The 27,412-nt window shown below is 41.4% G+C and overlaps 2 protein-coding genes across 6 annotated transcripts in view; one reads left to right on the top strand and one right to left on the bottom strand.

The window, feature by feature from the left end:
• Window positions 1-18,804, top strand: part of LOC147256167 (SRSF protein kinase 3) — a 35,712-nt gene extending 16,908 nt beyond the window's left edge. For 3 of the 5 annotated variants that reach the window (XR_015117889.1, XR_015117892.1, XR_015117893.1), the window contains 5 exons: window positions 340-436; window positions 8,159-8,420; window positions 12,082-12,359; window positions 12,485-12,601; window positions 18,207-18,804. The gene's annotated coding sequence lies outside the window, so the exon portion shown is untranslated. Of the gene's footprint in view, window positions 1-339; window positions 437-8,158; window positions 8,421-9,577; window positions 9,645-12,081; window positions 12,360-12,484; window positions 12,602-18,206 lie in introns of those variants that run through there. The other 2 variants (XR_015117890.1, XR_015117891.1) reach the window with 2 other exon arrangements.
• Window positions 1,692-27,412, bottom strand: part of lhfpl4a (LHFPL tetraspan subfamily member 4a) — a 32,528-nt gene continuing 6,807 nt past the window's right edge. The window contains exons 2-4 of the mRNA XM_086214073.1: window positions 12,062-12,298; window positions 9,962-9,978; window positions 1,692-8,351 (exon numbers count right to left, since the gene is read on the bottom strand). Coding sequence (XP_086070199.1) covers window positions 8,298-8,351; window positions 9,962-9,978; window positions 12,062-12,298 — 308 coding nt within the window. The 3' untranslated portion in view covers window positions 1,692-8,297. The remainder of the gene's footprint in view (window positions 8,352-9,961; window positions 9,979-12,061; window positions 12,299-27,412) is intronic.

Genomic DNA, 27,412 nt, shown 5'->3' on the forward strand with positions numbered 1-27,412 from the left:
CAAAATATTGCGCTGGACAAGGGCTCTTTTCAATCTCTTTAGTGCTTCATTTGTGCAGTATTGCAGGGTGCTGGAGTCTGTCCCTGGAGACGCTGGGTGAAAGACAGCGTTCAGCTGGACACGTCAGCGGTCATTTAGACACTGACAAGAGTCACCAGATAACCTAACTAGCATGTTTTTGGTCTGTGGGTTTGACTGATTTTGCTCCTTATAAACATATTTTACTTTCTTGGAAATTAACTAGTCAGAAATGATTGCCTGTTAATGTATCAGGGGGTTAAGGACTTAACAATAACTTAGCTTCTAACTTGTGTTTCTTTATGTTGCATGCAAAACCAGAAGCAATTGAAAGAAACCGGGGGAATAATGTCATCCTCCCCCCATGGATACTGAAGCAGACTGTTAGAGGAGGTGGAGCAACAACCAGGACAGCTTGGTAGGGTGAATGGGCGATCTGGCTCTTTTTCATTATTATGCAAAAATGACAGTAGCAATAAAATGGCTTATGTAATATACCACTGCAGGCCTCGTAGCCGTTCTTATTATCTAATTTTCAATGTATCCCAGTGTACAATAATGCATGCATCACGGTGTCAGTGAAATAGCGATGCATCATTGAGCCGTCTAAAATTGCGACTCGATTGTAGATGGTTCAGGTCCAATTAAACATCTGTTCGAAACCTAAATGGCAGTGAAACCCTTCAGGGTTTCTAAAAGCGGACCTTTGTGCACTGGTGGAACAAGCATTGCGGTGCCATCTTACTTCATAGATCAACATGGGTCAAACACAGAATTGAACCAGTAGCCACTGTGGTAGCAGCTCGAAGCAGACCACACAGAGGGTGAAGCCGCTGATGAATTCCAGGCACTTACTGTGACAAGCTGTGGACTCGCCAGGCTCAGGCGGTCTAAGGCAATGCCACCCTCTTAGTGCACATCTGTGTGCAGTGGTCCTTTCTGTGTGATATTTTTGGTGCTGTGACTCACCCTCAGTGCTAAAGCTGAACTGGATGCTCTGGCCTGGATGTTAATTACTGTTAATAACAACAACGGATAGAGGCCTCAAGACTCACAGATGTTTTTGAATGTAAAATATCTTTATTCGACCTTCTCAAAATGTGTTTCAATAACAGAAATCATGGTGAGTTGGAATACTATTCACAAATAGGAATTAATTAGACGTTATAATTTTCAAAAATCAAAATCGGCAACATGTTGTCATAATCCATGAAAAAGCCTCGTTCAAACTCCACTTTGTCCACCATCAAGCAAATTTATAAATAGAATCTTTTTTTTTTTTTAGACAATTTTGGGTGTTGAAGTTGAACAAGCAGTCATCCATTAGTGAGTCAAAACTGAATCTGAGATGATGCGATGTGACAGAACAACAATCATCATACATCATACCAAAGTACAGAGAAAGTAAACCGTAACAGAAAGGAAAGATTCCGTAGCAACACATAAAACAAAGATCTCATCAGAAGATACTTGACAAATATCAGTATATAATTCTTTTCTTATACAAAACAAAAACTGATTTCTTTTTTTTTTTTTCCCCCATGTCAACACATGATGGTATTTTGGCAACATCTGCATTTCAGGAGTTAACAGAAAGTCAACTATAATCATAACATAAGTCACTGGACGTTATTCATCTTGGCCCCACCCCCCCCCCCCACCCCACTCCCCACGGTATGTCTTTATACATGATATTGCATGATAAAACCTAGGATGGAACCATTGACAACTCAATGACATTTACATAGTCAGCAAACATTTGTTTGCTGGCAGAGATTGGAAATGACTCTTTTATTAGCATTTGTTTCTTCATGCCTTTTTTACCATCCTAAAATTCAGGGTTGAGGTGAATTCAGCTTTGACACAGCAAATGAAGCCGAGCTGTTTAAAAAAAAAAAAAAAAAATCTAAATATGAACATATTAGCGATGTTTAACAATAAGGGGACATTAACAATGGTTAGTTAATGCTTAGTCATATATAAAAGTGCTAAATGATAATTAAATAAGCATAATCATCCATTATTTGGGACTGAGGTATTATTCCTTAAATAAAAAATAACCCAACTCTCCCAAATCCACTCCAACCTCCTCCAATTTTTCCATCCATCTTAAGCTGTAAACCTTAAAATTAACATTGACGCCATTAGTAAATGTTTCCAAGACACATTAGTTAACTGTTAGGTAACACTTAATAACCATTACTAACGGTTACATAAGTATTAACTAAGGATTAAAAAGCCACCCATTATTTAAGTGTAATAATTATGGCATGAACGTTAACTGAGCTATAAAAAAAATAAATGGTTGTTAGAGACATTAGTTAACTGTTAAATAGTGCTTAACTAGGCATTACTAATGGTTAACAAAGCAATTACTAACTGTCCGTCAGTTCATCGTTAAATAATGGATAAGTAAGCATTGCTAACAGTTAAGAAAGCATTTACTGACTGTAAAAAGTAAATAATTTAAAGATAATAATAATAATAATAATAAAGAGACACATTAGTTAAGTGTTAAGTAAGGTTTAACTAGGAATTACTAACTCTAACTAGGCATTAACTAACTATTACTACTGTGCTTTAATTGTTACACGTTACCAAAATTGTTAGCTTAAATCAAACTAAGCAATGACAGGGAAACAAATCTTGATTGTTCACTTTATTTGTGTGACTTGAAGCTGAATTAACCTCAAATCTGCAGTAAAGCCTGCGGCGCTCAGTCAGAGTATGTAGTCTTTAGTACAAAAAACTACAGTGTCACTACTTGTTTTGCTGGTTCTGCACCACATCTGAATTAAATCAAGAGTTCTTAGAGGCACCTAGAGTGGTACAAATATGTGCTCATTAGGGTTAAGATCTTGTCAGTTCTTCGTTAAGGTATTATTCAGTTCATCCTCAAGTCCTCGGGAACAGAGTACCCGCAGTGATCACACAGGTATTGATGCTTGGAGGCCTGAAGTGATCAGTCAGGCCTCTGGGCTTTTCTTGGTTTTCTTTGTCACTCTCTGATTTGTTGTAAAACATGTCCTGGGCCCATGAAAGTCTTCCCAAATGAGAGACGCACGCTATAGGAGACATCTCAATCACACTATTTTGAATCAGATATTATCGCCTGCTTTATGCAAACTATAGATATAAAAAAAACCACCATGCTGATATCGCAGTATGTGCATTATTTTCTGAAAATTCCTACAATACCAAACAGATGATATCTGTACATGCCGCTTTGATCATTTTTATCATCTTGCACAGTTATTTCAAGGTTAAAATGAAAGGTGTCTTGACTTAGGGTCCAACCCTAAGACAGTGGATGAGATAGACGTAGGCTAAGGGCACATTTTTAAACAATGTCTGTGCAGAGCCTGCATGGACAGCATCAGTAGATTCAGCATAAGGGCTGTTTTTCATATTGTCTTAAAGGCCCAGCTTGGAAACCCAGAGTTCAATCCGAGTGTGTCCAAAAGTGTCGAACTAAACTAACAAGGGATGCATCCACACGCCAGAGCTTTGATTAAAAAGAAACTGGGATTGAGCAACGGTTTCACAAAGGTTGTTTCCATAATGAGCCTTTAATACAGTACTGTGTACACAGCTTCCTGAGAGTTAGCTAGCTACCATTCAAAAACACACTGCACATCTAGCTATCTGCTCATTATATGTACTGTATATAGTGAAAGGATGCACCAAAAACCCATACAACAGAACCTACCAAGCCAATATGAAATTCAACTTGATGTCAGGACTCGTCACAGTGTTAATAGTGCATCCCAAACAAACATGGGTTACAGTTCAGTATCGTGTAATCCGTCCTCGCTGGACTGTGTTTTACTCCTTGCCAGTTATACTGCTGTCTCATGAGAGCAAATTGACTTCTCAGGATTTACAGTGCGATTGTGCCTGATTGGCCAAAAAATGTTGACTTCTCACATGGAACAGTTAACCCTGTGCTATCATCACACATCTGATTGAATTCCTTTGATGACTCGCCTCAGGTTTGATGTGTTTGGAGCTTCAGGCTGATCAAACCTAAATGTTCAGCTCTGCAGCTACGTCTAGGTCCCCTCCTTTCTAACCCCAACAAGGGCCACTATTTATTTCAGGGTTTCCAGCGTAACTGGAAGACTTCCTCGGTCCGTCCGTGTTGCGTACTGTTCGTACAGCAACATGCGATGTTTGCAAGGAGCTAAAAGATGATAAACACCAGCAGGCAAGTTTACACTCAGTAAACAGTTTGAAACCACTACAATGGCTTTGTTAAATCATCAGACTACAGCCATTTTTAAGACTTTGCATGTCAGGCAGTGCGTTCCATCTCTTTTGCACTTAACACGGCCTTTTTTTGTGAACACAGCTGAGACCGTCTCTAGCGTGACTGGTCAAAGATACTCAAATGGACAACAGTAGCTTCTCTGTCCCAACATTTTCCACTTTTCGAACAGATTCTGTATTTATACTGTATACAGAATAATCTGCAACACCAGGAGATCATTCACCTTCGACCCCAAAATTTCGATTTAGTTTTGACCTTAGATTAATAATAAAATAAGACTCCGTAACCTTAACCATTACCTGGTCTTATGCAAGGACACCCAGACCACTATGATAAGGGACATCTGTACCTAAACCGACTCGAAATGCCAATCGCAATCCAATGTTGCCCTGAACACAAAATCCAACCTTCGTTCATTTCCATACGCTTCAACTTAAGCTAGCTGAACGTCCTCATGGTCATTCCCAAACAACTGGAACTCTTTTGGAAACCTACTTTGGGCCATTCTGAAACGGTCATTCTTGGACAACGGCTTTTTCTTTGACTTCTTCTTCTCTCCACCCTTCCAGTGGGGGAGTGAGTAGTGGACAGGGTACACCTAGACTGGCGGGGGTAGGTTGTAGCTTTAAAAGAGGCACCACTTTCTTTCTCTTTCTCCATCTCTTATCTATCCTTCATCAAGACGGAGGGTCATTGCCACATCTCGTCATTCCCCTCTGCAGACAAGGGATTTCACCTCTTTTTATCTTTATATACTTTTTGTTTATTGACACATGACCAGGACGATATTAAGTTGCACGCCCAGGCCTTTGCAGGAAGTTTGTAGGGATCTGAGTAAATAATCCCTAACTTGACACTAACCTCCCCCAGTTTTCCATCCATCTTTGCTTAAACCCATAAAGTTCATACCCTTCTTGTGAGGTGTTGCTGCTTTTCTGCCCCATACTGGATCTCATTGTTGATGAGATTATTATAGGCCGCCACTGGCAGAAGAAAGTAGTAGAAATTAGCAATTCTCTCTAAAAACCAAGCAATCATGTGAGAGGAACACAGCTGTAAGTGCAGTCATTTCAGAAATAGACTCATTCACAGGCATTAATCAGAGCAGGAGTTCTAGCGGATTTTCTCATCGTTCTTACGACCTGTCCTCTCACGCTGGTTCTAAATATGGGGGGGGGATCCAGACATAGATGCAGAACTCACATCTTGAGGCGCTGCTCTGAGAGGAATAAGTGCCCCATCGTGATCTGGATTAAAGCAGTCTATGGTGTCCCACTGTTCAACTGCAGCTTGACACGTTAGAATCACACGTTAGAGCATCGTCACAAATATCACGATGCTCGGTGTGGCGACATATACGCGTGTGTAACCTTGACAGTAGAAGGCCCACGAGCTCATGGATTCAAAGATGAGTTTCATGCCTCATAGTGGCAGTGTTATTAACCCGGGGTGAAGTATTTTGATGTAAATATGGGACACGCGTTCTGTAGTATTCTGTGTCATGAGTTGTCAAAGCAGCACATAGTGTTTAACAAAGCCAATCCTGGTGTGTAGAGGAGTTTCATGTTGCTGCTGCAGCACTGACTGCTCTGTCACGTGTGTGTGTGTGTGTGTGTGTGTGTGTTACATGAACCGATGACGTGCAACATTGTCTGCAGTGCTCCTGTACGTCATCGTGGATTGTTGTTGGAGCAACAATTGAGTGGTGGCATGTAACAACAAGCCGACATGAAGAATGGAATCAGGACTGTAGCTTCCATTGAGGACACTGAGGTCATGTAATGTCTTTCTCTCTGGGATTTTCAGGTATTTGTTGCCAATTTTTGGTGGTTACTGTATTACCAGTTTGGTAAATAATTTATAGGTTGTTGTGGTTGACTGGAAGGGCAACATTCCCATTCCCAGCTCATTAAATACAAACACTTCAAATGATGATGCTGCAGGTAAAACTGAAGTATCAGTTTGGCACGTTTTCCTACAAAACATAACCTTTTAGGTTACTACATTCTCTTCGGAATGTATGTTGAATTCAGAAATAAAAGAAATTTTAAAAAATTACGAGGTATCGTCTTAAATCTCACTTATAGTCTAAGTTTTGTCATCTTCGCCAAATCTAGAATTTTGCCATAAACACGAAAAGGATTCACCAGTGGTGTGGAAATCTAAGAATTTGGACGTATTAATATGGATGTGTGTTGATATTAAAAATGGGAAGGAAACACGGATAGTTTATTCTCTTCAGAATTTCATCTTCATAATGCCTTACAGTTGCAGTGAATGTGCTGTCTTTCCTCCTCCTTTTTTTTTTTTTTTTAAATGTTTCCTTATTTTGCAGGAACAATGTCCCCTGCAACGTCTCGGTGTGAATTTCTCAAGACAACAAAATGAAACCATCGAATGTCACCTGTTCTCTGTAGAATAACACCGCTAGCCGTTGAGCAGGGAATGTTCCCATGTACAAATAGATCGAAAATAAACACAAGCAGGAGCTTTGCAAGCAAATTGGAGGTAACAGAGTTTTCCATACAATGAATCAACTTCCGAGTTTATTGACGGATTTCCTGACTTATCTGTACGTGGGATGGGCAGACAGAAGGTGCTGTACCTTGTGGAGACTGTTACATATCTTGAGGTCAACTTTTATTTGGGATTTTGGGCTAAATCGATAATATTTAACTTGATCTGACCTCTAAACCTTTTGTGTATTCTAGAAACTGCAGCCTTTCCCTTGTAATGATCATGAGCAGGTTCACTCATCACACTGATTTCATGCAGCAGCAGCGGCGGCAGCAGCAGCGGGAGAGACTCATTAAGTATGAAATAGTCTTTAGTCTGAGGACAAATTATGTTGATAACTTTACTTTGGACTCATGACCTCAGTGATTCTTAAATCTTCAGCTACAGCTACAGTCCTGCGACGGCTTCAAGCTGCAGCGCTGCTTTTTCAAAGAGGCATTTAAGTGACATCACCTTAAGACAACGCAGCACTTGTGGATTCCCTCGGAGAGAAGGCCAGCTCACATGGCCGTATTCACACAGTCTTAAGACAACTGTATAGTAAACGCATCACTGTATGCTGGAGCCATAAACTGGAGTAAACTGTACACTAAAGGAAGGGTTTGTGAGATTCGTACAAAACTTTGATATTTGCCATTTCAAAAGTGACATTAAACTGGTCAAATACTACAATAAGGGTTTATTTTGAGGCCATGTTGATGCCTACATTTGGACGGCGGAACGATATCCATTTCATCGTTCTGATCTTTCTCAAATCAGCAGTGAGGAGTCATATAAACACAAACGCTCCGATGCTCTTCCCGCACGAAGAAAACCAAGGGTAGAAATACTCAAATGCACTAGAGTCAGATGAGGTTTTGTTGTCAGCTGTAACGTTATTTACATCGATCATTATGTACAGTAGAGAATCTCCCAGAGATGTTAGGTTCTGTAAAGCTGCAATGGGGTACTACTTCCTCAGGTTGGAACGTCCTTAGATGAAGAGCCATACGAATCCCTGTTGAAAAGTTTTTGAATCTTTGAATAGTGTATTGCGAGGTTTTGACCGTCACTGTATGAAGAATGCTTTCTGATGCTGTGAACGACACAAACTCAAAGTCATTACGCGGTTATCAAATTATTCTGATAAATAAAGTTTGAATGGACATCATGGTTCTTCATCTGAAGGGTTTGAATTTCTCACACAAATCAAGACTTTAAATACATTAAATATTTTTGTTCTTCATCATAAAGGTATTTGTTGAGAAAGTCGAGTGTTAAATGCACTGTACAGGCTTTTTTTTTTTCTCTTTTCAAAATATAGTTTATCCCAGTGTCATTCGCTGTTGTTGTTTTTGTTTTTTTATCTTACAGAATCCTGTACACTTAGTGTCTGCATTGACATTAGGTGATATCCTGATCATTGGAGAGAGGGAGAAGAAGAAGAAGAAGAAGGAGAGGAGAAGAGAAGAGGAGAGGAGAGAAGAAAAGGAGTCCAGTGCGATCCTTGCCCTCAGTGAAGACGTTGCACTCCGTACCTCGGCTCTCTTCTGTCCCGAACTTCAATCTGAAGAAAACACCACAGACCATTCATTATTGCACCAGCTGTCCAACAGTCATATAATGTCTTCTGTGGGTGAGTTTTGGCAAATTAAAAAATAATAATAATAATGATGTCACCAGGCTAAGGTTTAGAAACTACTCATTTAAAACTGGGGGCTTGGCCAAGTTTGTCAGAATACCATTAATGTCTCTGCTTCGACCTCTAGTCTTTTAATAGACTTGCTTTTTCACGTTCCACATATCGCCCCTCTAGTGTGAGTTATACATTTGTTTGGAATGGTTTCACTTGGTTTGAAGCCCATCTGAATATTTTCACCTGTCTTACATTTTTCTTAAATGAGCTTTCAGTTGCTGCATTTCTTCCATCCATCAATTTTCTAACACTTATCCTGTTAAGAGTCATGGGAGGGCTGGAGCCTATCCCAACAGCCTTCAGGTGAGAGGCGGGGTTCACCGGGTCGGTGAATGGACAGGTCGCAAGTCCATCACAGGGCCAACACATAGAGACAGACAACCATTCACACTCACAGTCACACCTACGGTCAATTTGGAGTATCAATCAGCCTCGTCCCCTCTTGATGTCTTTGGACTGTGGGTTCTCTCCAGGTACTTCGGATTCCTCCCGCAGTCCAAAGACATGAAAGAGGGGATGAGACCTGAAGGCTGCTGGGATAGGCTCCCTTAACAGGATAAGTGGTAGAAAATGGATGATCAAATAATGTAGCAGTACTGAGATGGGCGTTTTGCTAGATTTGGGCAGTATCACTCCGCGCTGAGTAAACTAATAGGCAATGGTAGCTGCATAGCTAACAGAGCTAACTGTCAGCTAGCATGAACTACAATAAGCAAGGCTATCAGACCACTGGGAAACCATCTTCATACGGGCATCGTAAAACTTTCCTTCATCAAAATAGGAGGCAGTATTCAGTTTAGCATGGGAGGCTGCAGTTAGCATAATGCTAAACTAACCTAGCTAATCTGACCACTTAAAAGCTACTAACTACAACAAGCAAGAGCTATCAGGAAACCCCTTAAACCCCATTGGTGCTGAACACCCTGCCATCAAACTGGCCTATGTTGGGTTGGAATCTATATCTGGGCCATTGCTCACCAGTAAGCTGCACAGCTAGCAGCAGTTAGCATGATCAAGTAGGCTTAAAGGCCTCAGGAAACTATGCATTCATGAATATGATCGAGTTTACCCTAAACAATAAAGGTGTGTGTCTCTAGAGTAACCACTGAGGTCCAGCCCCCAGAACCATGCCAGTCCTGCAGCCACTACAGACTGATACTTTAATATAAATGGAAACAGGTAAATGACATCATCGCTGTGACATATGATTATTATATCACAGCTATTAGCCAATCATCTCTTCACTTCCTGTTTATCAGTAAATTTATATCAGAGTGGCAGAAAGTATTTGAATATAAAGTGACCTGACTGACGTTGTGATGCATGTGGCTGCTACATACTCATTTGCTTTCCGTTTCTTTCTATGAAATTATTTCCTCATATTAACATGATAGTGTCGTGAAAGAAATTTTTAACAGTACAGCCTTTAATTTTGTACCTCCTCAGACATAATGTGCACACAACATGGAAAGTTAACTTACCCTTGACACAGCAAAATCTGCAAGGACAAAAAGAAAAGAACAAAAGTGTTGGCATATACACAACACAGTGAGGCGAGACCAGTGCAAAAATGCATATTTGTGCAAAACACAAATGTGCTTATGTAAGTATGAGGTCATCATTAGCTGGTGAGAGAAGAAGGTCACTGGCTACCTTTATCCTGCTCATGTGCACATTTATTTGATTTTCATTTGTATATTATAGAGTGTGTGAATGCTGCTGCTGCTGCTGCTGCTGCTTCAGTGCAGTAAAAAGCTTCCTGTTTGGGCTTTGATGCATTCAAGGTCCGTCGATATTTAAGACACTAAAGGCCATTTCTGTCTGTGAAAGAGCAGGAGAAACTTCACACGGCTGATGAAGCATTAGATGCGTTAAAAGTGTAAAATCACAGAGACTGTTGGTGAGGTTAATCAGATAAGAACAGAAAGACACACCCACGCTCTGGAATATCTCCAGTTACCATGGAAACCATCACAGAGATAGACCATCGGAGAACTGAGACATCTTATGTCACTATTCTCGCTCTTTATCTCTCAGTCTCTTCCTCTCACTCCTCCTCTCTTCTTTACTCTATCTGGTTGTGGAGCGCTCAAACTCTCATTCTACGATGTCATCTCTTCTTTTTCTTCTTTTTCTCTGTTGACGTACAGAAGCTTTATGAACACATCCTTTTTTATTGTTTTGTGTTGTCTTGCCCCCCTACCGCCTCCTTCTACCATTCCTTCCCCCCCTTTCATACGGCTAAATCAATGCGATTCAACTGTCCTGATGCAACATCATGCAAACTGTCAGAAACACTCTAGGGGGACTCTCTCCTCCGCTCTTGAACGCAGCACTGAAAGCAAGAGTTACTGAGGTCAGGTTGGAGTAGAGTCTTTTCTCTCTTTTTTTTTTTTATAATTCTGTTTATACAAATGGCCTCACAATAACAAAGAAAAGAGTTGGTAGAAAGACTGACTGAGTAAAATATGATGTGATGGGATCAGGGCTGAAAGCAGAAGGTGCTGAAGTGGCGCCAGCACCCCCTACTGTTGAAAGGCTGTAGCTGCAAGTTAGAAGAAGTTTATAAATTACACTTTGTTCTTCTAAATGAAACGAAAGCTTCCATATAACAGAGGCGAGAGTTTTCTAATTAAGCAGTGGTCTGACTGGGTTGCACTGAAATTGCATGCTAGATGTGCTAGCTGGCATCTGAGCTTTTATACTGCAATGTTGAGTTTCTTGGTGTACTGTAAGTGATGGTGGCTGAAATGGTGCAAATAGTTTAAGCAAATAATCATTGAACAACAGGTACATTTACTGAAATAAATATAAAAGTACTGCAGAAAGGGATGTCACGTTGTCATACTCCATGACTCAGAAGCCTATAACTGCTCGTCAAGTACCTTCTGTACCTCTCTAAACAATTTTCACATAATCCAGGCAGCGTTTCAAGCCAGATCTAGGTTTTAATAATGGCTGCTAACAGGTGCCACCTCCAAACAGAAGAGAAAAACCAAACTGGATAAAAGAACAGCTTTTCCTTTTTTTTTTTTTTTTAAGGAGGAGTATTTGGAAGTGGAGTAATTTCAAAAGGCACAAAATTAAGAAGATACCTTTTTAACAGTTTAGTACCATGGAATTCTTCAAAAATGCTAATATGATTACAGCTATTTTACCCCTACATTTTCACCACTTTAGGGGCTAATTGTAGCTTTTTTTTTCTTAAAGAAATGTACAACTGACACGCCCCTTGATTTCAAGAGTTACTTTAAGCCTTAACATGTTAGGTAAATTTGTGTTCTATTATACGGCCTGGCTAGATGAGTTTGCTCATGCTAAATAATCTGGTTTGAACATAATTACAAGAGAATCTGGTCACGATCCTACAATGTGACTATGGTGATTATGAAGGTGATTTTAACGCTGCCCTTAACATGTCCACCCCAATCGAAAGTCTGTTTTCATTTTTGAACGACTATAAGCTGCTACAAAAGGGCTTCTGGTCTTTCTAGAGTTGTATAAACAGTCATTTAAAAACTTTAAATAATATTTTAAAGTTTTTACTACGTTGAAGTGTTGTGTCTCACAAATCCTCTCACCTTTGTTGTCTGTCTGCAAGTCGTCAAGATAGAAGTCTGTCTGCCGGTTGCCCAGGACAAAGGCCAAGAAGGAGAGGATGAGAGCATCCAGGATGCCCATGATGGCCAGCATGTAGGCCCAGCGTACGGAGCAGTCGCCCAGGGAGTATTTCCCTGTCTGTTCCCCGCACATGTCCCGGATCACCTCGGCATCCCATCCGTCGGGGAAGATCATGCAACCCAGCACTAGGCACACTCCTGCAGTAGGACACAGAGGAGGAGGGGCAGAGTGGGAATGGAAACAGGAAATGACATAAGGGTGAGAAAAACAAATAATAAAAGTTTATCTTGACTTTCTACATAAATTTCAATGGAATGGAAAACACCCATGACTGCAGTAAAGGCACCAGTAATATGCAACCATACCTGATGTTTTTTGGACAGTTTTGCTGTTGTCAGACATCAAGCTAAACAAACGTGGCTGGCTCTTTTTGCTTTCTGGAGTGAGAAAGAAGTGATGCAGGAGGGAACAACATCGTCACGAGCTCAAGATTACGATGTGTGAGTACTTGAAAGCCAATACCTTATTGGTGAAGCACCAATTTAACTGTAACGTTAGCTTAGCAACCTTACAGAAGAAGCGATATACACGTTTCATTGCAGGCAATCATGTCATCACAGGGCAAACACAGATGTAGCAAATCAAATTAATAGCCCTGTCATAGTTCAGTGTAAATGGTTATTACAGTCTAAATTAACCCAGGAGGCATTTGCTGGTCCCTGGGTCCAGTTGACAGCTCGCCCCTTCAGCCAGTTCTTGTAACAGCCGATCCATCGAATACTGCGTGAGGCTACTTGTCTTCACTGCTGCACATGACTGCTGTGGATTCGGTCCAGACAGGAAGGCCAGACCCCCCCCACCAGATCCAAGTCGTGCATGGCAGGCTATCGACGGGGGCTAAGAGAGGTTTAAACTGGAACCATAAAAGATTAAGCAAATACTAGGCATTTCCACACCTGGGAAGATAAAGCCTGGTGACGTTAGGTTAGACTAAACACAGCATCATCAGTTGCTCATGTATTTGTGCTGCTTTATTGTGTCAAAATGGCTCCTGAGCTAACGATAAATCTGCTAACATGAACAAGGTATCAGGCTGAGAGAGGGCAGGATATAAATGACAATCCTAGCTGGTCCCAAATGATACTGAGAGGTTGTTTCTGCTTGTGTCAACAGAAATGCTGCAAACTGTAGGCTCATATTCATCAATCAGAATATGATTATAGAGGGAAAATGAGCTGACAAGAGAGTTAGTGGATATTTACAGTAATATGTCCAGATTTGTATTTCACTGCTTGCTGTCCATTAGTCACCTCGAAAGTGAAGCCAAGCATCCGTACTCAACAGTCAAATTAGATTTGGGTAAATAATGCAGTTCCATGAACTCTCACTTAGCAAGGATCTTCTCCGCTGCACTGTGTGATTAATGCTGATGAGATTGTTGCCGTTTTACCTGAAAAACTTTGCCTCCCGCAGCTTTAAACAATGCTGATGTGAGCAGCCAGCTGGGCGTAAACGCCAACAGCTCTGCAGCTGCACAGAGTGAGACGAAATAAAGATGCATGCATACATGCGTCGTTCACATTATTCACCTGGAGACAAATGGAGCATGTGGAAGAATTTTATACAACCACAAACAAGAGCAGCTGCACAACACACCCCCGCGCGCACACACACACAAACGCACAGTACAAAGTCATCCAGGGAAATCCATACGTGCAATTCCACCGCTCCAACAGAAATGGTAATCTATACTTTATACCTCCGCTCATTCATCAAAGTGAGCATCACCGGGGAGCTGATTGTGCTGTATTTCTTGTTCACCAGCGCTGTTTAAATAGCACTCAGCCGGTGCCTGAGGGCCAGTAAGTAAAGCAGTGGGCTCTGCTGGGAGATGGTGAACATACATGGCAGGCGTCACACTGGATCTCCATTCCGGACCAGACATGTCTTTTCCACAGGCAACATCACTTGTGATACACATGAAAAGTCGGATTTGGCTGAGTCAGTGATTATGATGCTTCAGTCCAATAAACGCTGCGAAGATTTAGCATCTGCAACTCAAATTGGAGAGCAATATTTAAAGAAAACAGGGGTACATTTTTGCTGAGCATTAACAACAGCAGCCTCTGCTGACGCTGGCGGTCATTACAGGGTGCTTGCGCAGTATCTTTGGATCTAATCACGTTGTTAGAAATGTTACGTGACAGCAGCCAGACACTGAGGAGAGGAAACCAGAGGTGGGCCCATTATTTAGACCTCAGCAAATATTTTTTGGCCATAACAGTTTATAGCAGAGGGAAGAGTCCCAATTCAAACCGTTCTCAACGGCAACAGTATATTCCTCCTGTATGTCAACCCTCAGACCAGAAAGTGACTGGTTAGCTGACTGCTTCTCCCTAAAACACCGCTATTTAAAAAAGAAAAAAAGTTCGATGCACTTGTTTTTTTTCCCCCCGGCAACATGATGTCTTCGGGACTGCCGGTCAGTCTGTCCCATTCTCATTAACACAATATCTCAGGAATTTCTTCATATTTGACACAATAATCCACCTCCTTTTAAGATGATTTGAAAACACAACAGTGTCTTCAGAATGCCTCGAGGGAATGTCTTTAGGTACAGTACGAACATCCACTGGGACTCAAGGATGAGATTTACATGCAGTCTGAGTTTAGATTGAACTCATTTTCTAAGTTGGACTTGTTTTTGCTGGTATACGCTTCGATTTGATTCCTTTTATTATAATACTTGACTCGCTCTGCTCCTGAGTCTGTGTTTTGGTTCAACATTCATGTAGTGTTTTACACTCCCGCAACACACTTCTTTTTTCTTCTCAAGGAAATGAGAGGAGGTCATGTGATCATGGCTGATTTTGAAGTAACCTTCCCCTCCTAAAGAGCTCAGCCCCTTCCCCATGTTGCATCCAGCAATGTCAAAATATTTAGCTCCGAATGACTGAATTACAGTTTGAGGGATGTTTTTTCTTGTTGTGTGTGACTGTGTTGGCTGTGAGTGTATTAAAAGCAAAAGTCCATTAGTCATGTGGTTGAACCTTGTCACATTAGCGGTTCCCTCTGAAGACCCTCTGCTTCACCTATGCCATCCATCACAAGTAAATGGTGGCTGGTGAACCCGTGGCAACAGATGAGGGAGGATGTGAGATTAGTCACCACCTCTCACACGAGGAGTCGTATTTCATGCGATAGGATGCCCTCCCCCCCTCCAAAAAAACGTGACTGACTCGATAACAGCAGGGGTAATGAGAGAGCGTAATGAGAAAGAATACAATGGCGATATTACAGTAAGTAACGAGAGAATAGAAAGATATCGTCCTGGGAAATCATCATGTTATTAGCTCCTTTTTTATGATCTCCGTACTAGATATTAACACGGATAAGAGATGATAAAATCATAAACTGAGTAATGAGTGTCAGGTAACACAGCTTTTATGGATTTTTGATGAATGCGTCCCTGTGTGACATGAAAACTCATCAGAAGTTCTCGAGTATTTATTTATTTATTTTTGTGGAAGCATTCATGCAAGAGCCGCATGAAGAAACCTAACGGACCAAACACATCTGCCTCGCGCACGCGGCTCATTAAGCAGCCATTTCTCTTCGTATTGGACGTTATTAACTCTTGTTGCTACATGAAACACACGAGTCACTAACGCACATTCTGTACTGAGGTGCGAAGCAATTAAAAATCTCATTAGATGAATTTCATCATGTTTAGGGCGTAATTAAATCTTATTTTGAGCTATTATTAGACCAGGACATTTACGATTCATTACAGTTCGCTGCCCATCTGTTCAATTGGTCAGGGTAAGATTGGACACATAAGAAAAGAGGATGTAAACAAAAGCCCGACAGGTAGAGATATACTGATATAAAGTCAACATGGTAGTAATGGATGTCCCCGCAAGAGATGATGTGAGGGTGAAGGTAAAAGGGAAAAACAAGTCACAGGTGTAAAAACAGCACAACACATGTCAGGATCGAAAAGTTAGACATCAGGCTTTGCTTCCAGTCTGTAAATCTAAATTGGGGGCTAAAAAAAAGTCTTAACAACCTAAAGTGTTGAACAAATCTGAACAGAAGCGTATTGCATTCGCTTTAGAAAAATAAAATCAGGTTATTTATCTCAGTCATGCAGCAAAACAGAGCTAGGTTTTTTGGGGGGGAAAAACAAAAAAAGGGGCAGATTTTGTATCGAAAAATATCTGATTGAAAGAACAGTTTTTTCAGAAAAAATATCTTGTCAATTCCCAGTTTTTTTTTTCCAAATTAATGAGATAACGGAGGTTTTTGTTTTTTTTCTTCAGGCTTCCTTAGAATCGTGCGTAATATTTTTCAGTTCTTAAATGGAATACCAAACCAATCAATAACAAACGCTAGAAAGGACTACAGGAGAGATTAGCGAAGCACGAAGGACTTACAGTTCTTCTCACCTCAAAACCCATTTGCTGTTATAGGCTAATAAAATGTACAATGACAACACTAATGAAATAAACAAGGGTAAAAGCAGAAAGCAAAACAACATTTACGAACGAGGCCAATTGGGATCTCTACAGACTCCCTCGTCTATATTCCAATAATGATCCTGTTTACTTGCTGGATTTGTCAGAAAGACGAAGGGCAGACCCATAGTTTTCTGTTGTTGTCCCCCCCCCCCCCCCCCAGTCTGAAATTAAGCTAGCGCCATAAACAGGCCAGACGTCATGTGCTGCAAGGTTAGGAATTATGGTAAAAATCTTTTCAAGACACATATTCTGCACATGAAATCTGACGTATATCGGCATGTAGTTTTTTCTTAACACACTAAACTTGGTGTTTTCTGGTTGGTCCCCAAATTTTTGGCTATGTCTTATGTTTTTAGCGCTCCGATAAGGAACTTAAACACCCACAGGCTGTTTATTTTGATGCAGATGTCCATTTTAGCGCCAAAGAATTATTTTTCAGTTGAAGAAAATGTAAAAAGAGGGAATAATTACATTATACAAAGATGTTAAAGGTTTACAAAGTCAATTTTGGCATACAGATTTGATTGTATTCAAATTAATTCTAGGGTTAAAACCGTTTTATACCCAGAAAGTGTTATTTGCCTTTCAGTCACTTATTGTGAGTTATCCTCCCCCGTGTGACTTCCCAGTGAGTCCAGAATACAAAAAACACCAACACCAACAAACAGAAACATTTGGTGGGCACTGCTAAACTCAGGGTACTAGGTTTTATTTGGGGAAATTGAAATAGTCTTACAATTGATAAGATAAGATAAGATCAACCTTTAATCGTCCCACAGTGGGGAAATTTACATCGTTACAGCAGCAAGAACAAGGAGAATTTAACATAAATTTAACATAATTGTCTGCTTATTTCATGAAATCTTCATCAAAACTTTGCATTTTCAGTGTAAATGTTGCTAATAACATGCTAGCTTGGATTTTGTTGCTGTTTAACATAGCTAGATGAACAATGCTAACTGAAATAGCAGACTAGCTTGTAGCAAATGGTGACTGATGGCAAACAACAGACAAAACTGCCCCAAAAATGTAATTTTCCAAACTCTCAAATAAATGTGCTCTAAACCCCCCCCCCCCCCAAAAAAAAATCTCTAATTTGAGCTAAAAACCAGTTCCAGTCCTCGTTAGGCGCTACTTGAACAAGCTGATCCAACATTTCATGGACTCGGTGTTATTTCGTTTTAAGTGCTTTAGTCTTCCTAAGTAATGATGAACAATTGGAAGACAAATTACACTTTTTGAGTGAATTGTTGCTTGTAAGTACAAGTTATCATCAGTAATTTGATAGACCAAAGTATTGCTACTCCTTATATTTTGACTAAGGTGCAGGCATAAGACTTTACTTCCTGCATCTGTTCCATCATGGAATGGGTTATCGCTTAAAAAGAACCCAAAAAACTTCAATTATGGATTGCAATACATGAAACAAATAAAAATGAAATGAATGAATAAAAGATTAGTAAAGGTATTTGAAGTGTTTTAGAAAAAAAAGGTGTCAGGATATGTAGCTTTGATGGAGGAAAGCCTTTCCTTCAATGTGTGACTGCTTGACATGATCTCTCCTCTATCTGCCCTCCATTTCCAGCTCAACCGTTTAAGTGGGCACCAGCGGGCTAAAAATATTACCCACCTTCCCACAACCCAAGCAAAGCCCTTTGAAGTTGTTGGGGGGGGGGGGGGGGGGTTCCTCTTCCTTCCTCCCCTTCACTTGCTCTCTCAAGACGCTGCATTCTGAACTTGGAGGAAAGGAACATCAAAGGAGGCGAGCAGAGGGATCGAACAGAGAGGGAGGAGGATGCCAGGAACGAGAGGGAAAACGATGAAGAGTTGGATGGCTTCTGCTGCTACACACCATTATGTCATTTCTGTCTTTTTTCCCCCACCTCAGTTCATCACCACCCGTCGTTTGTTTTTTTTCATCGCCAGCGTTCACAGAGCGTCAGTTGTTAGAAACAAGAGCTACGAAGCAGGACGCAGTTGTGATCCCACTAGTTAAATATATCGTGAACCAATTTATTTATAGCACATTAAAGTTATTTCAAGACATTACATAACAATTTTGTCAGACTTTCTTATTCACATGTCAACACTTCTTTCTTTATTCTAGTTGAACAGCCAAAAATGATTATATAAGAGCTCTAAAAATACAGTGTGCTATATTTAAGTGTGTGTGTGTGTGTGTGTGTGTGTGTGTGTGTGTGTGTGTGTGTGTGTGTGTGTGTGTGTGTGAGGGATTTTTGATGGGAGCAGCTCCAGGCCCCTCAAGTGTTTCTCCTGAGCTTGACTCTTGTTTTTCTCTGTGTGGCGACTATGACGCCATCGCACACTGACTTGTGCTCTAGCGGAGTAACTTCAGGACCACAGTCATAGAAATACATCGGCGCTCACACACTACTTTACCTAACACACACATGCAGTTGATTTGAATGGATCTCTGATCAAAACTATGAAAAGGTAAAGTTTATACTTTAGAATATAATGAATTTGGGTTCCTGACATTTCCTTTTAAGGACACTGCATCGTTACAGAAACATATTACATTTAATGGTATACGTCCCCTGGAGTGTCGATGTTTTACTGCCATGAACATCGTGATAAAATATCATGACCCATGGATGCCATGGTAGTAATATTTCAGTCTTTCCAAGATTCTGCTTTTTTGTGATTGTCGCAGTCAAGCGCTTGATGTCGTTGCGGCTTTTTTTTGTTTTGTTTTTTACAACAAGTTTTGTAATTTGATTGTTTCTTTTAACGTTAATCTGCCAGAACAAATTGTAGCAAAATGTGTGATTTGTGACCAAAATTGCGATTCGTTGGGGAAAGAAAAACAACTACTTGCCTACTTCAACAAAATCATACATAAGAACTGCATTTTTGCGTTCTGCATCATAGAGAGAGCTGAGAATATTTCAACTTTTGTTTTCTAAACTGGGGGATAAAAACCCTCTGATTTCAAAAATTCAATACATGATTTGTCTGATTTTGTATGAATGTATTTATCATAGTTATAATGTAGTCGAGGGAATCGGACTACTCAGATGGTTCAAAGCAAGGTGTGTTTTCAGTTCTACTTTCAGAAAAGTATTGTGATATTAATCATATTGTAACCTATTAAACGTGATCAAATCATATCACGCACCGTCTTATGGTGAAAGTGAAGCGGCGGAAATGTTACAAATATTACACATATCGATCTTTGTTATTTGATCGTCCTTGATAGGCCCCGTCCTCAGCAGTGTGTCCCCATGGCATCAATGTTTTTTTTTTTTTTTTGTGCTACAATCCCCTCCTGGCCTCGTGTTACTTCCTGTCCTCTTTCCCGCCTTTTCCAGTCTTTCACCCCTGTCCCACCTGTCAGTCAAAGCCCCGTTGCTAGCGTCTCTCATCCAATCAGATCCTTCCCTGCCCTCCCGCTCTCACACCTGCCAGTCGTTGCAACGTTAGTACAGTTTGCAATTAACTTTGACTTTCTGTGACGCTCACTGTGAGATTGCCAGCTTATTATTTTTTTGGTCCTTTTTACTGTTTTGGTAAGTTATTCTTGTTATATTTGTTTATAAATTAACTTTTCTGTTTATTTTCATCATAAAACAGATCTGTAGTTCTTTACTTTTGCCTGTTTTTTGGATATTCATCGAGGTCCTGCATCTGCCGCGGTCTGACACAGATCTGTGGGCTCTCAGGGACCCGCATCCAGCGAAGGTGAGACTCTTTATTTGACTAAAAACGTTTGTCTTCCTTCTGAACACAGTTTAGAGCTGTTGAATGTTGTTTGAAGGATGATGCTCCACGGTTTGACCCTACGCTGTTTTGCTTCATGACTGTTGATTTATGTTGGTCTTCATTACAAGCTTGTTGCCATAGAAACCCAATTTTGCTGCCGAGATCCATGTTTTGTTCTGTTTTTTGTTTTTTTTGCATAAAGGCACTTGAAGGCATTTAGATTTGAAGTCCAAAATACAAACTCTGAACTTGACACTTGAATGCAGCTTATGTCCATTTCCTCCTGGGTTGAAAATGAGGCTCTTTAGCACCCTGGATTTATGTTCTAGCTAAAATATGCGTTAACTGTTTAAATAATCTCGCTCCACAGCCATGAGAGCAACAGCAGGGGGGCAGAACATAAACTGAGAAACTTACATTGGCTGACGCCATCTGTTCTAGGCCTTCCTGTACCGTGTCTGACACAGTTAGCATTGATGCAAGCGTTGCTAGCCCAGCCACTCTTGGTGCTAGTGCCATCGGTGGAGGTGGAATGTTTCAGGGGACTTAAAAAAAAAAAAAAAACAGTTTGGAAAACACCGATTGATAGGGGGCAGCTTTGAAGATGCAGAACTCCATTGTTGCCCCCTAAGGGCCGGCCAGCCCCTCCACGGCTGCTCCACTGCTATCCTGGGTCAATACGGGGCAATATTGTAATCCAGATTATGTAAAACAACGAAAAACTGTTATCATATTCAGTGATTTAAGGAAAAAACTCACAATACCTTTTAGAAATCACGAGATCTAAAGCATAAGGACTGGGCTCAGTTCGAACTAAAGTACTTGTAAATAAATGGAAGCTCTCTCGCGTGGACGTGAACTCCTGCGGCTGGAGGTGGGACTGGGAGCAGCAGAACATAAAGGTGTGAACATGAGTGCATTAAGAGATCGCCGTGTCCAACGTGTAATGCAATAAAGCCGTGTGAGGTCATCCCATCCCTCTGCTCTGGTGTCTAGACCTTGGCCTGCTGTCCTCTATCTCTCTAATGGACGGCCGACTCACTGATACTCCCAGCTTTTATTGGAGTAGGGCTCACTCCTCGTGTGTGTGTATTGCTGAGAGGGCACTTTACAAGATGTTGCTGTCGCCAGGGTTCACTGGCCCACTTGGCATGGGGCGTTTTTCTCTGATATCTTCTGTCTTTGCACTTTCTACCTCCTGTTTACTACGTTCTCCACGTGAATCATTTATGTTTACATTTTTTTTTTCCCCTCCATGTATATTCAGGAAGTGTAAGCCGCCGCTGCTGCTCTTGCCTCGTTACGTCTTACTTCGCATTCACACACACTTGAATGGTTACAAATCGTTGACCTTTTCTAAAATGTTCCGTGTGATACCTTATTCATTTTCTGGGAATTTTAAACCTCATTCTCCCTCCCTCCCTCCCTTCCTTTCCATGCATCCTCTTTCTCTCTCTCCTTTTATCTTTCCTCTCCTTCATCCCTGGTGTCCTTCACTTGAGGAGGAAGTCTCTGGCACCAGTCCCGAATCTGTAAAGAGGATTGGCAGGGGTACAGAGGCTTGCAGATAACCATATAATGTGTCATTGCACAAGTCCAGCGCATCGTTTTTCATCGAGCCGCGCGCAGCACTTTTGTGATATACTGAGGGATCAGGGAGCGCTTTCCTCCAGCAATCCATCTAATTCATAATTAGAGGAAGAGGATCTCACTGAACCAGCACTGTTACTGAAACTGCACATGATGAAACCTTGTAACACTTATCACTGTCAGATACCCTGCGTGTGCTTGTGTGTGTGTGTGTGTGTGTACAGTCTCTGTTTTTCATCAAATTATTGGGAAAGTAATGCTAGCAGTTCAACATTGAGATTGAAATCTCTTTCTACCTCAATTCCTCTCTGAACACAAGTGAGAACGTCTGTGTCCAGACACAGAGAGGCTAATCTCCTAGAGGTACTCGCATAACATGTTTAACACCCAATCCTGCTTTGCTTCACTTGACACCCATTTAATGGTTCTCATAGCACGAGAAGAAAGAAATGAAATTTATGGGATTTTTGTATTTAAGACACAGTTGACACTCGTAGCTCGTCCAGCTATTCAACGATACACCTCCACCTTGTAACCTCTATGGCTAAAGTTTAGTTAGCGGTGTTCTTTGGTGAGATGTAGCAGTGTCCTCATCAACACAGTAGACCTTAAATTTATACTGCACCGTAAGGGTGTATTTTGTCTTTAAAATACTCACAAATTAGCATCTTGGGCTAAAAAGACAGTCCTCCCTCCGCAATTACCGTGTGAACCAGTGTATTTACCTTGAAGCTAACAGGAATAATCCATATCAGCCGTATCCGGCCGTATGCTCACAGATCCACACGATTTGGGCTAAAAAGACAAACTCAAACACTTCTGCTTCAGTGCTTGTTCACTGCTGCTCCGAGCGAGACCAGCTGGTGCATTTGGTTGAACCAACTTGCTGGCGCTCATTCACAGTCGTGACAAAGTGGTTATCGTTAATTTGTTTTGAGCTCGAATTGAAGTGTTTGTGTAGTCCTGAGTGTACAGTAGGATAAAGAAGGTATGGGTTATGCTGTGCAAGATGATGTGGTTCCGTTTGGAAGCTGACATTTTTGGCCAATTCTGCTTTTGTTAGCTGTCAGTAGCTTTAAGCTAAATATACATGGCTGACTCTTTCTGCATTCTGGAGTCACAATGAAGTAAACCAGAAAAAACAGCCCAACTTCGAGTACTTGCAAAGGGAAAACACTTCTTGGGTGACGTATCCTTGTAATGGAAAAAAGTACACGTATCTTTTACGAAAAGATTAAAGAGGGTGAAAAAGCAGCTCAGAACAACGTTATTACATACGTGTGAAAAACCTTTTGAGTGTGATCTGAACGTGCTGAAGTCCTGAGGCAAAAATATCATGTTTAGGGTTAAAAGCCTGATCCAGTCTGACGTAAAACACGATCTTAGCGATTAAAAAGAGAGAAAAAATAGTTTTTTTTATTGAGACATTTCGAGATTTTCATCACACTTGTATGTCTAATCAACAAGCTGTGTCTCTTCCTCCGCTGCTTTCTCTCCTCTCACGCTGAGACAATGCTGAGGAGGGTCACAGGAATCCATTATTCAGCTGTCAGCCTATTTTTAGCAACACCCCTGTGACATTGGAATTATTTATTAAGCGCCTGATAATTAAAACATGTATGTTTGGTTGGGAAAAGCTGTCCAGAAATCTCAGAGATGGGGTGGGGGGTGGGGGGGTGGAGGGATATCCCCTGGGATTCTCTCTCTCTCTCTCGCTCTCTCTCTCTCTCTCGCTCTCTCTCTCTCTCTCGCTCTCTCTCTCTCTCTCTCTCTCTCTCTCTCTCTCTCTCTCTCTCTCTCCCTACATACATACATGCACTGGTGCCGTTCTACACGCATGAGGCTTTGCACTGCACACACACCACACACTAGCTCCAGAGAAAAGAAAGAAAACGCTCTCATTAATAATTCAACTCTCACACCATCACATACACATTTACCCACTGTCTTACATGCTCACATGAACAGACGTGTGTGGCCATGCACACACACACACACAAATGGGAGTACATCACACACAAGCTCATTCAATTTACTGTTTCACTCCCTCTTCGCTCCATCGCTCAGTTTCACCCTGCCTCTGTTGCTCCGTTGCCTCTCTTGGTTGCGTTATGCTTCACGCTGCTTGAGAGCAAAACTGACGGCACAGTGAAGGAAACGCATCTCCTGTTCATGTGTGCAGGCAGAAACGGAAGGAATAGATTGTCGTGTATGCGACTGTTCAACAGGACCAACAGCCAACATGGGGTGACATCGCTAGCACCTCTTAGGGAGAAGGTCAGAGTGGGTGTTCAGGACAGCAACGCATGTGACTTTAACGCAGCAGGCTGCTGTTCATATTTCGTCCTCTAGTAAATGTCAGCAGTGTTGTCATAGAACCAAACAAGTGAGTTTTGGTGGACCTACACACGGCAACCCTGCAGTAAAGAGGCAGAAACACAGACGGCTAGATTTCCATCAACTTGTAGGACAAATGCTGCAAACATTCACCGGCGTGGTTTGGTGAAGCAGTGGCAGCTTGAAATATCATTTATTCCCTGATCACATGGAGACAATTTTGCAGTAAAGTGGGAAAGTTTTTTCCCTTGCGTTTTATTTGACAACCCTGTAGTAATGATCCCCAGGCACAAGGATGCGACAAAGGGAATGACAGTTCTGCAATATGCATACTGGACCAGCCAGCGGCCGTGTGAGCCAAGTACAGACGCTCCCTTACAGGAAACATGACCAATAAACTCTCGAAAAAAAACGTGTCCTCCAGAAGTTGTTTTCAGTTGGTAGCATTTCCAGGTCCCTAAACCCAGCTATCATGTGACTTAGAGGCCAATATGCAAAAATATTCTACGTAAAAGCAATTAACGGACTTCGTTTTCATTGAGTGGGACGTGCTCAGCAATTTAGGAAATCCTGCATTTCTAGGAATTAGGGAATGTCGATTAAATCTAGGCTTTATCTATTTCATGTTACAACCTGTCACAAGCCTGCAGGTAACGTTTTTATTAACTGCCATCACAATTTGGCATTAGCTTAACTGAGCTGCTTCTGCCACGTGCGGACGCCACGGAGCAAAAGGTTTTGGAAGTACAAAAAATGAGTAAGACCAAAAACAAGCAGGTGTTTTTTTTTGTGTTTTTTTTTTTTGCAGGGCGAACTACAAAACATAGAACCATAAACTCTTAACACTGCCATCCACAGCTGAAGTACACAAAATGTGTCAAATCTGCACGGTAGCACAAAGACAAAGTAAATAATTGTTTTTCAAACCCTGTCCGTATCACTGCATTTTACAACATTCATTTACCCAACAATGCATTCCTCACCTTGACCAAGTGGGTTCTGTGCCTAAACCCAATCACACCTGTATTGTTTTCTAACACTGAATGTCCTTTTTAATGAGCTGTTGTCAGTCAATAATGGAATCATAAAACATGAACCTGCCGAGCACGCTTTGTTTGTGAGTCCTCCATAAAAGTGACTTTCTAGTCTTTATCTCATGTATTTGTATGACATCAGGCTGTTTTTGGTTTGACATCAACTGAGGAGTTGTCACAAATGCATGTCTTGAGCAAAGGCACCCCCCCCCCCCCCCATACGTCACTTATTTGTGACTTCAGAATGAAGAGAGAGCTAGCCACATACAATTAGCTCAAAGCTAATCGTGGCAAAAACACAACAGCAAAAAAACAACAACCAAAAAATAGCCATTTACAAACTCTCAAACACGTCTGGTATAATCCATGTCGTCGTCTAGATGTTTGCTCAATAACTCTTTAATTTGAGCTAAAAACCAAACGATTCTGGTTTGGCGCCAACATTTAACGAGTCGAAATGTGACCAACATTTAACGAGTCGAAATGTGACCAGCTGGTGCATTCAGTTGGACTTTTTCACTCACCGAACCTGAAGAGTTTGGAAATGACTGTTTTTGGCTAGGACAAGCTACAATTATGAGCCTGACACTTTCAGATATCTGGAGTCGCCATTGAAGTCACAGAAAGTGTGTTGTAGACAAATAACGTACCTTTTACCCTTCAGCGTGCATGCATTTATTGTCGTACAGGATAATCGACATGCAAGGTTCTAGGACACTGACCTGGATCGTGAGCTAGAGCTAGTCTGGTCTAGCTAGTAATGCATCATGTGACTAGAATTGTAAACCTGCTGGAATTCAATTGCACTTCCTTCCATAAGTCCTGTGGTTTGTTCCCGTCAACCAAGTCCTTTGTGACCAACATCATTTGACAGAGATGGCTTCTGTCGCTCTCCATTCAGAGAAGCAATCGATGTCAAATTAGAGTGAGCACGGCCATCACCTCAACCTGATGCAGGCTCTTGTGTGTGTGTGTGAACAGCAGAATCCACCAGCCATCACGTGACACTGTTGAACCAGGGAATTTCTATCTCCACCAGGATCCTAATTGATTTATTATCATGGGGCTGTTTTTGTGGTGTAATTTTAACACGTAGCTTGTCGCAATCATAGGACATCAGGCTGACAGCTGATGAGCTGCAGTGACACATTTAGCAGCTGAAGAGATGACGAGTAAACGCACAATTTAAAGTTCAGTCAAGTTTAGATTTCCAACAAGCGGCCATGAACGTGACTCTAAAGCCATGATTCCCCCGCCGGGTATGCGCCTGTGTTTTATGTTTCCTATTCATTGTTCTCCATCGCACTCTCCTGTTACTGGATCAGCTCGCCAGCTGATCAGACAGTGTAGAGCTGCTAGTGGATCTCCCAAGGATGCATCCAGTATGTCCATTTCCTCCTGGGTTGTGCAAAAAAAAAAGGCCTTTTAGCACCCAATGTGTTTCCTATGTTGCTCAGATATGAATATGCGGTCAAAACACCCTTGCTTGACTCCCACGGGAGCAGCAGAGACTGTTGGGGAACGCAGCACATTAGCTGAAGACAGAGTCCCTACTGTTGGCTTCTAGAGACTGAGCTAGCAAGGATGTTAGTAGCACTGGCTTAGCCACTTGCTCGGTAGACTCTAGTTCACATGAATCCACATCAGCGAGACGTCACTCGTATTGTGCTCGACTTGATGTGCAGTTGTGGTGAAACAGGCAGTGGCTTATGAGGCTGGATAACAAGCAACAACTGGTCCAACATATAACAGGCCTACATGATATTTACAGTCACAGGAAAGTGTAGCATCTTGTCAGAGTCGGCTATCTGTGCAGGTCGTGAGGCTGCACAGCCTGGGATTGAATATTGCATGGGTGCTTCGACAGTTTGGAACCTCTGAATTAGATGAGCGCTTTGGTCATTGAACATGCTGCTGTTTGTCTGCTTTATCCAGGGACCAAAAAAAAAAGAGGCATCTTTATAATATCAATCACCCTGTAAAATACTTTTTAAGAAAAATGTTACGTGTGATGTGCTGAAATACCTAATTTAATTTCCAGGTCCAGTAATCCATTAAACGTGGATGTAACTGGCTCCTAATTAAAATCCAAATGTGAAAAAGTACC

Source organism: Aulostomus chinensis, chromosome 9 (assembly GCF_037954235.1).
Source record: "Aulostomus chinensis isolate RoL2024-O1b breed Wild chromosome 9, RoL_Achi_v1.0, whole genome shotgun sequence".
In the NCBI taxonomy this organism is placed as follows: domain Eukaryota; kingdom Metazoa; phylum Chordata; class Actinopteri; order Syngnathiformes; family Aulostomidae; genus Aulostomus; species Aulostomus chinensis.